The sequence below is a fragment of the Erinaceus europaeus genome, chromosome 1 (assembly GCF_950295315.1).
Source record: "Erinaceus europaeus chromosome 1, mEriEur2.1, whole genome shotgun sequence".
Taxonomy (NCBI): Eukaryota; Metazoa; Chordata; class Mammalia; order Eulipotyphla; family Erinaceidae; genus Erinaceus; species Erinaceus europaeus.
The window spans coordinates 3,297,295-3,308,807 of NC_080162.1; the positions used below are offsets into that span (position 1 = coordinate 3,297,295).

The following is an 11,513-nucleotide window of genomic DNA, read 5'->3' on the forward strand; positions in this document are numbered from 1 at the left end:
ATTTCTCTCTGTCCTATCCAACAATGAACGACATTGACAACAATAATAATAACCTCAACAAGACTACAACAACAAGGGCAACAAAAGGGGGAAAAAAAAACCAAGGCCTCCAGAAGCCCTGGATTCATGGTGCAGGCACTGAGCCCCGGCAGTAACCCTGGAGGCCAAAAAACAAAAAACAAAAAATCAGTCTTGGAGAGGTTATAAAATGTTTCCCTTTCACTCTGATCCATTTCCGCTTCTTAAAAAAGTTGCTTACAACTTTTTCTTTTTTCCAGGGGAGGATAACGAGAGAGCGCGAGGGGTCTCGTAATGAGTCGGGGAGCTGTGTGATTCAGCAGCAGGCTGGCTTTCCCATTCCCCCTCAGGGAAACCCACATTGTACGTCTGGAGGACACTGGCGAGGAAGCCTGAGTTGTTGGACTTCTTCTCTTGCCTCCGCAGAAGGAAGAGTCTTGCTCAGAGATGCGGTGAACCCCCGGCATTGAGCGCTCAGCGGCACCCCGGACGGCTGGCTACATGAGGCACTCGGGGGCCCCCCTGGCCACCCGGCCCCGCGCGTCTCTGCCATGAGGCCCCACGGGACAGCCCCGGCCTGGAGGGGCGGACGGAACGGCGCTCCATAGCCACGGGAGCTGCTGACCTGCAGGACCCGGCCGCCACCTGCGCGCCGCCCTCCGGGACCATGAAGGAAGTGGTCAGCTGGTCGCCCAGGAAGGTGGCCGACTGGCTGCTGGAGAATGCCATGCCCGAGTACTGTGAGCCCCTGGCACACCTGACCGGCCAGGACCTCATCAACCTCACCCCGGAGGACTTCGCCAAGCCCCCTCTGTCCCGCGTCTCCTCCGACAACGGGCAGAGGCTGCTGGACATGATCGAGACCCTGAAAATGGAGCACCACCTGGAAGTGCACAAGAACGGGCACGCCAACGGGCACGTCAGCATGGGCACAGACGCTGTCCCCACCCCGGACAGCGGCTTCAGCGCCACGATCCAAGCCAACGGGATTCCCAACGGGTACAGGAAGGAGATGGTCAAGATCCCCATGCCTGAGCTGGAGCGTTCTCAGTACCCCATGGAGTGGGGCAAGACCTTCCTGGCCTTCCTATACGCACTCTTCTGTTTCTTCCTCACCACAGTGATGATCTCGGTGGTCCACGAACGAGTCCCTTCCAAGGAAGTGCAGCCTCCGCTCCCGGACACCTTTTTTGATCATTTTAACCGGGTGCAGTGGGCCTTCTCCATCTGTGAGATCAACGGCATGATCCTCGTAGGACTCTGGCTAATTCAGTGGCTGCTCTTAAAATACAAGTAAGTAGAAGCAGAAGCTCTCAGAGTGGACGACCCCGGGGGCTGTTGGGGCGGGTGGGGCAGCGGCTGTGCGCACAGCCAACGTCCAGTGTGCGTTGCTGTAAAGGAAGCTTATCCGACAGTGTTTATGGGTCTAAACCACAGTCTGTGGAAGCAGCCGCAGCTCCGGAAGCTTTAAGAGCAAGTGCGTTTGCCCTCCGTGTCGTACAGTGTTCACGCAGCGTGAGGAAGACCACGGAAGAGGGTCTTCTCCTATTTCCACTTTTTCCCCCCTCCAGGGTTATTGCTGGGGCTCGGTGCCAGCGCTACGCATCCACTGCTCCTGGCCGACATTGTTTCCATTTTATTGGACAGGACGGAGAGAAAGTGAGAGAGGAGGGGGAGAGAGAGAGGGAGAGGGAAAGACAGACACCTGCAGACCTGCTTTGCTGCCCGCGAGGCGTTCCCCCCGCCGCAGGTGGGGTGCTGGGGACTCGAACCAGAATCCCTGCGCCTGTCCTCACACTTTGCACTGTGTGCGCTTAACCGGGAGCACCACTGCCCGGCCCAGCCCTCCTGTTTGCATTTTACAGAAATGTGACCTGCCCGACACCTCCCGACAGAACAGATTGTTGGACAGCTAGTCGCGATGGTACAGTAACCCCTTCAGGAGCTGCTCCGTGAGCAGCTGCGGGACTGTTTGCCCACACACTGGGCTTCTGGAACCATGGTGGTGTGTCTGTGAAGAAGCCACGCACTGGGCATGCACAGGCTGTCCAGCAAGATGACCCTGGCGGGAGATGCCTCAGTGTAGGCGTGGGGAGGGAGGGCTGTTCAGGAACATGCCAAGCTTTCTGCTTTCACGAGTGCAAAGCTCCCCGTGGCTGTCCCCTTTGCTGCTTCTCTGGTTTTTTTTTTTTTTTCAATCTAATTTTTAATTTTTATTTATAAAAAGGAAACACTGACAAAACTATAGGCTAAGAGGGGTACATTTCTACACATTTACCACCACCAGAACTCCATATCCCATCCTCTCCCCTGACAGCTTTCCTATCCTTTATCCCTCTGGGAGCATGGACCCAGGGTCACTGTGGGATGTAGAAGGTGGAAGGTCTGGCTTCTGTCATTGCTTCCCCGCTGAACATGGGTGTTGACAGGTGGATCCATACTCCCACCCTGTTTCTCTCTTTCCCTAGTGGGGCAGGGCCCTGGGGAAGCAGAGCTCCAGGACACATGGGTGGGGTTGTCTGCCCAGGGAAGTCTGGTCGGCATCATGGTAGCACCTGGAACCTGGTGGCTGAAAAGAGAGTTCAGATACCCCACCTGCAGGGGGAAGCTTCCCACGTGGTGAAGCTGTGCTGCTGGTGTCTCTCTGTGTCTCTCCCTCTCTAGCTCCCCACACTCCTCTAGATCTCTCTGTCTCTACCCTAATAAACGAATAAATGCAATATTAAAAAAAAAAGAGTTAAGATATAAAGCAGAGCCAGCTGTTGAGTTATCATGAACTTAAAGGCAGGAATATTGCAGATGAAGATTTGGGGGTCTGCATCTTGAAGACAGCTCGTAGCTTCTCTGGATTTTAAGTCACTATCCCTTTTTAGTTTCAGGTCAGTCGAAATGGCTTTCATTTACCCCAAGTCCCTAGACGCCCCCCCCCCCCCCAAACATAAAAATCTCAATACAGATTCTTTCAGGCAGGAAGGCTACTTTCTAGGGGTCTCCAGGATAAACGGGATACCCCCACACTTCCCGTGTGTCTGGTGTGTGAACTGCCCGGCCCATGCAGGGAAATGGGAGCTTGGTTTGTTGAGAAACTGCTTTTCTCTCTGGCGGACCGTGCCGGTGACGCACAGTGTGGTTACTGACTATCACGTAAGTCACCTTACGTCAAGAAAATCAAAGACAGACTGCGGATGCATACTGACCTTTGTGTACCAGAAACTACGAGTCTTCCCCTAGTATGTTTTGTGTGAAGTCTTGTTTTTTCTCCTGATGAATTCCAGGTTTGCAAGTGGAAATACAAACAGTTTCAGATGGTCTGCCTGGAAAGGACTATCCTGACCTTGTAGGAAGAAAGAACGGAAATTGTTTCAGTAGCCGGTTCTCTTTCTTTGCTTTTCCTCTCTTTTCTCCTTCCTTCCTTCCTTCCTTCCTTCCTTCCTTTTTTTTTTTTTTTTTTTTGGTTGGGGCATGCAGTCACAGTGTTCAAGATAAATCTGAAAAGGAAACAATAGAATGGCAGATACTTGAGTTGGTCGAAGACTTTTCTTGTTTGCTTCAATTTCAAGAGACTAAATAGACAGGAATAGATTTCTGAACATTTGAGGTGCTTCGACTTTAATAACCACATTCTCTGCAGCTGAGCTTCCTTTCCACGTTGGACTTTTACTTTGCCCCCTAAAATCTACTTAGGAAAAAAAAAAATTAGAATCTTGCCAGTACTTCTCCCATACGGAAACAAGGGCAACTTGTGCCAGTATCCTGAGGTTTTCTCTGATTTGTGTTGTTTGATTTAAGTGGGCTTTTTCTGTTTGTTTTTCTTTTTTTCATCAGAATTCTCCCTTGCAAGCGAACAGCTCACTGCCCCCAGGACATAGCATCGTGTCAGTTAACCCACTAACTTTTCTGTAATACTGTTCTTGTTCGGAGCAAAGTCCTACCTACCCGTAGGGCTAATTTCTTTTAAGTAAAGAACTATTTATATTTCTTTAAAGTACACAACTGTCTATATTTCTCTCAGCAGGGAATTCTGCTCCACTCTGTTGTCCTCTCTCGGTTTTTTTAATGCTGTGCTGCCTAGTTACATGCTGCCAGCCTCGGAGTCACTGGTACATTTCTGTTGCTCATCAACCGCCAAGCAGTTGGTTCACGCCTAAGGCAGATGACGGCAGTGAGGCAGACTGGCTTCTGGCCCTGGTCTTGTTTCATCTTGCTAGAGGATACAGGCGTGCCTCTCAAATCTCAGGAACCTACCGGTCTAGCTGGTCTCTGTAGTTCTACATAACTGGGATCCGCTGATTCTATTTCATCAGTCACTTACGTTAAAACACTATAGGTTGCAAGAGTTTTGTTTTTCTTGTCCAGAATGCGTTACACTGAGGGTTCTTTGAAGTCTCCTCTTTGGTGGACATGGAAGCCTGTTGTCCTAAAGCAGACCGTAAGCCCCCCGACCCCTGTCCTCCCAATGAGGACACATGCCTGGTCCCTTGGCTTCCTCTCTAAGACCTTTCTTGTATGGGTGGCACACCAGACATGTAGGGGAGGGAAGAAAGATGCACTAGTCACACCAAGAACTGGCTGGGAGTGAACAGCCTTCCCCCGGCTCTAAAGAAGATTAAAATGCACTCGCGTATCAGAGGGATTCTTGGTTTATCACCGCTTGCCTTTGTTCCCGGGTCTTGTAGTTCTTAGTGAAAAAAACCAGAGGCCGAATCTGCCGAGGAGGGTTCCTTAGTTGAGAAAAGAGACAACTGGACTTTGGTAGCCTTCCCCCTTCCCCCCCCCCAACAATGAGCCCTTCAGTCAGAGGCTTGGCACTGAATTTGCGAGTGACACTTGGTTCTGTCCTTACGTCGTATGGAGATGTCCTTTACCGTTAAAACATCTTGTGGGTTTGTCTTTTTTTTTTGTACTTGAAATTTTCTTTGCTCCCTTTCATTCTGTCCACCTTCCCTAGTGTCTGTGTGCATATCTGTCTACATATATATGGACCCACACATTGGGGCTCCAGTGACACTGGGGTGGAAGGCAAGAATCGTGCCTGTCCTTGAGAAATATTTCAGTTTTTAAAATCGTAAATAATGTTGTCTCCCCGTTTAGAATTGGACTCCCAAGCCACTGACTAGGAGAATTTCCTGGTGGTGGGGTGGGGGGTGGGGTAGATCCCTGCACGTGTGTCAGACGACACTGCAAAACAAGTGTCCCTCGTTTTAAGAAAGCATGATAAAAAGAATGCGTTAAACACTCGGGTTTGGCAAGGACCGTTCCTGTACGACTAAACCACTTCGTCTTACACAGGAGCCCCCTGTGTGCTATGCTGGGGGCTCAGCTCTGTTAGGCCACTGTGAATATCTTGACAAAGACGAAGGCCCAGGAGCAGGACTGCAGAGACCCCCAAGTCAAGAGTCGGCTAGCCAGCAGAGAAGTCACGATCCTGAGCATGCTGACCAAAATTCCACTCGCTGGCAAACAGGTTTATCCCCTCTCCCTTACGCCTTCATTCCCCCCCCACCTCCAGCGTGGACAGTGACATGTAGTGACAGTCCCTAGAAACCCAGAAACCCAGACTTCAGCAGCTCTGCCTCTACAAATAGTCCCAGCGGCATTCCTTGCCTGTCACTACTTTCCTGACTTCGAGCAGTACCGTGGGAAAACTGATTATTCAGTCCATTTCCTTAGCAGGCAACTCAGGCTCCTTCACGGTCCACGTCCAGCCGGTTAGAACTGGTCTCTAGTTATTCCGCCTTACAGGTTCCCAAGAACACGCCAAGGTCATGTCTTTCAGCCTTCCCCTTTCTGTGCCTGCCCCTCCTGGATGGTCAGTACCTCAAGGAAGAAGACTAGAATCTTATCAGTTACCCATCTTTAATCTCCATTGTACGGTACACGTTCTGCTACATACAAAGTGCTCGTCGAAAATTAATTCACTCCTGTCCACTTTTATTTACTGAACAAGCTGTTGTGAGCCAAGCTCTGGGCCTGGGCCCTGTTACAGTGAGTCTAGGCCCCTGCTGCTTGTATGGTGTGAAAAGCGGGCAGTAAACCAGTGACCAGCAGGTACCTCTAAGGAAATGGAACAGGATATAGGATTAAAGATCACGGGGGAGGGGGCACAGTGGCACACCTGGTGAAGTGCACATATACTAAGCGCAGGGAGTGACACAAGGATTGGGTTAACCCCCAGCTCTCCACCCGCAGGGAAAAGGCTTTGTGAACGGTGAAGCAGGTCAGCAGGTATCTCTTTCCCTCTCTCCCTCCTCCTCCCCTCTCAGTTTCTCTCTATCCTAGCCAATAAAATGGATTAAAAAAAAAAAAAAAGGCCACCAGGAACTGTGGATTCGTCGTGCTGGCATCATGTCTCAGTGATAACCCTGGAGGAAAAACAAGCAAGCAAAAAGGATATTGGGGGTGTTGGAGAGAAGGTGGTTATTTGACACAAGCTGATTACGAAGGCCTCCAGTGAGCTGACAGTGAGTGGGCCAGACACCGGCGTTAGATGAGGTAGGGGGGAAGGGGGAGATACCATGCAGAGGCTTCCTGGAGGGACAGCTGAGTGAGCCGAGAGAAGATGGTGACACGGGCCCCGTGATGCCTGGTGGTGGGCCAGGCAGTGCACTGTAAGCCGTGGGGGAAGCATTTAGGATTTCTCTCTAAGAATGGTGGTGGCCAGTCACCAGAAGAAATGCAGTGCGGTCTGGGAAGTGGTGCAGTGCATCAAGCATTGGCCTCAAGCATGAGGTCCCGAGTTCAATCCCTGTACCGTCACGTGTACCAGAGTGATATCTGGTTGTTTCTCTCCCCTCTTATCTTTCTCCTTAAGAAATAAAATCATTAAAAAAAAACAAGGAGAAGGAGAAGGAGAAGAAGAAAAAGGAGAAGGAGAAGGAGAAGAAGGAGAAGAAGAAATGCAGTGACAAGGTTTATATTTTAAGCAAACCCTTCTGGTGCCCATATACTAAACAGGGAAGTAAGAGAGGCCAAGAGGACAGCTCAGGACACAACCGAAGTCACCGGATGGGAGTGAGGACTCAGACTCACAGTGCTTCATCAACGAATACAGTTTGCACTGGGATGGTGAGAAAGTGTGAATTTTTTTTTTTTTAGACCCCATGACTTCTACATGATTTAGAGTACCTTATCTTTTAAAGCCAGAAGGATAGCTTCTTTTGCAATATTGTTTTTTTCTTCCTTCCTTACTCTCTCTCTCTCTTGTTTTTTTTCTCTCTCTCTCTCTCTCTGCCTCTCTTTCTGTCTCTCTTATTTTGCCACCAGGGTTATCACTGGGCCTCAGTGGGTAACTGCACACAAATCCAATGCTCCCAGTGGCTTTTTTTTTTTTTTTTTGGCATTTGTTTTCTCTTCTTAATTTGCTACATCAGAGAGAAATTGAGAGGGCAGGAACAGGTAGATGGGGCAAGAGAGAGAAAGGCCTGCAGTATTTGCAAGTGGGGGCCAGAAGCTTGAACCCAGGCCCTTGCATGTGTTAACAGTGTCCTGTACTCTCAACTGGGTGTGTCACTGCCTGGCTCCAGAAACACCTTCCTCATAGAAGATTTCTGTGAATCCTTGATTTTATGTCCTGGTATGTCTTTTCCAGCATGGCTTCTTTGGGGCCACGTGCTTTCCTAGGACTGATACAAGTCCTGGCAAGGAGAACTCGTCGTGCAGGGAATGGGAAGGGTTAAAGGTCCCAGGATAGAGTGTCCCGTTGCAGGCAGAGGGAAGAGCCGTGGGATGGAGTGGGAAGAACTTCCTGGCTGACACATCTGGAATTCCTGCATTTGGTGGCCAGGTGGGAGGAACCAGGAAGGGGAAATGATGTCAACAGAGCCTACTTCACAACCACTGTGGCATTTCTGTTGAGAGATGGATCTGTGTTCATCTCATGGGGAGGAAGAGATTAAAAAACAAAATTCATATGATTTTTTTTTGGGGGGGGTTGGGGATTATAACTCTTGATATTGTGGTTGGGTCTTTAGATATTTAACAGCAGTGTATATTTTGTGTTCAGAGACTGGAAAACACTTTTATTTTGGGTTTAATTCTTCTTTGTTAGGAAAGCACAGTCAGCATAAGAAAGTTCATCCATCTCCCTTGTGTGGATGGAATCTTGTCAGGTTGCATCGCGGGGGAGAGAGAAGAGACCAGGAATGTGTGGCGGAGCGGGAATGCAAATCTTTATTCACGCAGGCGCCCCAGAGTTGGGTGCAAGTGGGCACAGCGGTTTAGGCCACGTGGAGCTAGCAAAATGGCCGCCTCCCACTATGCTCAACAGCCCTTCTCCAGGTCAGGTTGCAGAAGAGAGAGGAGCAAAGAGAGCAGAAGCAGGAGGGGCTTTTATGGGAGGATTCTGCAAGTGGCAAGTCGGGAAGGGATTGGCTAGGAAAGGGGGTGGAGAGAGGCAAAGGGCATGTTGGGAAGGTGGAAGCCTCCTTAGCAACTGTTGCAATGGTTTTAACTGAATTAGCAACACCCTGAGGGGATAACGTGGTGGGATCTGTAAATAATACTTGCATGGAAATAGAGTGGTTTGTGGGTGGGCCCTGCCAGTGTTCAACCACATCTGCACAATTTCCCCAACAGAATCTCGTTTTCAGAGCTATAACCCGTGTAGTTTGTGTCTCACCCGGCAGGCCAGACTCTTCCCTGACACTTAACCTTCATCTGACCCTGCTCTCGTCACTGCTTCTCACCACGTCGAGTTGGTCACATCACAGTACTTCTTTCTTTCTTCTTCTGATCACCCAGGTAGTTGATGATAACAGCTCCGTTCAATATTTTTTTAAAAATCGCTTTAAAGTCTTGGAGAGTTGTGATCAAGTAAAGCTCTTGATACAGAACATATGCTGTGAAGCAGGTCTCTTCAGACCGCTATTCAATAGCTGAGTTTCTGACTTTTCACTTTATTATAAATCTATCTTACACTACAGGTTGCAAAGCTGACCTTTAATGGTCCTTAGGCTTTGCGTTTGGCTGCCATGACAAGTGAAACTAAACTGCAGAGAGGTTATCTTCTGGGGAATTTTTGTTCACACAGTAATAGCTCCATTTTAAAAATGTCTGTTGCCTGACCTGTAGGGGCCAACAGTGGTACAGTAAGTAAAGCACCTACTTCACCATGTGCAGGGAACCAGGTTCGTGCCCTCGGTACCCAGGAGGAGTGGAGGAAGCTTCGTGAATATGAGACAGTGCTCCAGATGTCTCTCCTCTCTCCCCCTTCCTCCTCTGTTTCTTTCTGTCCTATCAAATAAAAGAAAGGGAAAAGGTGAGGGTAGGAATAAATGGCTGTGGGCAGCAGTGGAGTCCTTGTGGAGGCTCTAAACCCTGGTGCCTGGGGGCAATAAGAAAGTAAATAAATGAACTAACTCTAGTCAAGTATAAACTTCACGAGGACAAAAATTTCCTGTTGTTATCTGTAGCTGTGGGCCTGCTTTCCCCAATCCAGTTGACTGAGTAACTGTCCTGCTTCTTCAGCAATGAAATAAGAGAAGGTAGAGAGGGAGAGAGACAGGGAGACACCTGCAGCCCTGCCGCACCACTCGTGAAGCTTTCCCCTTGCAGGTGGGGACCAGGGGCTTGAACCTGGGTCCTTGTGCAACCAGGTGCACCACTGCCTGGCCCTGAGGGTTTTTTTTTTTTTCTTCCTCTAACATGGATTGTCATTTGATTCAGCCAACCCTTGAAATAAGTCCTTCAGTGTTACTCTTGTCTTCAGGGCAAGTATCTGAGTCCCTGAGAAACTGGACTTCCCCAAAGTCCCACCTACAATACTCTGAGGATTAGAGATTCTTTACTGTGAACTTGGACTAGAAACATCCTTGGATAGTAGGCTCTTGTCTGCTGGAAAGACATGTCAGCAGCTACAGTCATAGAATCAATGTACAAAGGACAAGTAGGGTGAAACGCAATGGCTGGATGTTATAAAAGTGCTTTGTTTGGGGCCCTTAACCAAAAATTTGGTGACCATAGGTGTGGGGGCTTATTTCTGGAATTTCAGTTCTGTTCCACTGGTCTGCTTGTCTGTTTTTGTTTGTTTGATTGTTTGTTTGTTTTTTCCAGTACCAGGCTGTCTTGATTACAGTAGTCCTACAATATAATCTGACACCATGATGCCTCCAGTTTTGTCCTTTTTTTCTCAAGATTGCTTTGGAAATCCTGGGCATTCATATGATTCCACATAAACTTTTGTGGCTTTTGCTTTATATTTATTGATTGATTGATTTTGCCTCCAGGGTTATTACTGGGGCTTGGTGCCTGCACCATGAATCCACGGCTCCTAGAGGCCATTCCCCCCCCCCTTTTGTTGCCCTTGTTGTTGTAGCCTTCTGGTTATTATTATTGTTGTTGTTGATGTCATTCGTTGTTGGGTAGGACAGAGAGAAATGAAGAGAGGAAGGGAAGGCAGGGGGAGAGAAAGACAGACACCTGCAGAACTGCTTCACCGCCTGTGAAGTGACTCCCCTGCAGGTGAGGAGCCAGGGGCTCAAACTAGCATCCTTACGCCGGTCCTTGCGCTTTGCGCCACATGCGCTTAACCTGCTGCGCCACCGCCCGACCCCCTTGCTTTATTCTCTTAAAGACACCTGGTGGGACCCTGATGGGGTATTGCAGTGAATCTGGCTCTGGGTGGAATAGCCATTTTATTAACATAGTCCATAGACGATGTTAATTCTCCCAGTCCATGAGTGTCGCCTACCTTTCCATTTCATTGTAGCGTTTTCCTTGCATGGCGACTCACAGTTTTCAGCGTACGAGGCTTTCACTTCACTGTGTTGTTGTTAAGTTTATTCCTAGACGTCTGACCTGTTTTGCTGCAGTAGTAAGTGGGATTGATTTCTGGATCACTGTCTGATTGGGTGTTTGTATAGAGAAATGCCACTGCTTTTTGTATATTGATTTTGTAGTCTGTAACTTTTCTTCATTGCTTGATGTTTCCCAGGAGCTTCTTGCTGGATTCTTTTGGATTTTCCATGTAAGCTGTCATTTCATCTACAAACAGTAACAGTTGTATTTCCTCTCTTCCTGTGTGTACTCTTCTTATTCCTGTCTCTTGCCTAATTGCAATGGCGAGGACTCCCAAGACGGTGCTGAATAGGGACAGTGGGAGTGGGCAGCCCTGTCATGTAGCTGGTCTAGGTGGGAAGACTTTTCCTTTCTCAACATTGAGTGAGATGCTGGCTGTCTACGGCCGCCCCACCCTGAACATGCCCGGCCTCGTCTGATCTCAGCAGAGAAGCAGGGTTGGGCCTGGTAAGTACTTGGGTGGGACAGTGTGATGTTGGCTGGAGGTTTGCTGGATACAAGACTCAGCTAGACTGAGGAACGGTCCAGCTCGCCTCCTGCTACCCCCTTTTTTTTAAAGTGTTTTGATCATGAAAGAATGTTGACTCTTATAAAGGGCTTTCTCTGGATCTGTTGAAATAGTCATGTGTTTTTTGTTTTTGTTTTTTAATTTTGTTGATGTGGTGGATCACATTTCTTGATTTACATATATTGAACCACCC

At 48.8% G+C, this 11,513-nt stretch overlaps 1 protein-coding gene across 1 annotated transcript in view; it reads left to right on the plus strand.

Annotated features, from left to right (window-relative positions):
* The first annotated feature begins 478 nt into the window (after positions 1–478).
* Positions 479–11,513, plus strand: part of SGMS1 (sphingomyelin synthase 1) — a 30,985-nt gene continuing 19,950 nt past the window's right edge. Inside the window, exon 1 of the mRNA XM_007520754.3 lies at positions 479–1,311. Within this exon, the coding sequence (XP_007520816.1) occupies positions 686–1,311 (626 nt within the window). The 5' untranslated portion in view covers positions 479–685. The remainder of the gene's footprint in view (positions 1,312–11,513) is intronic.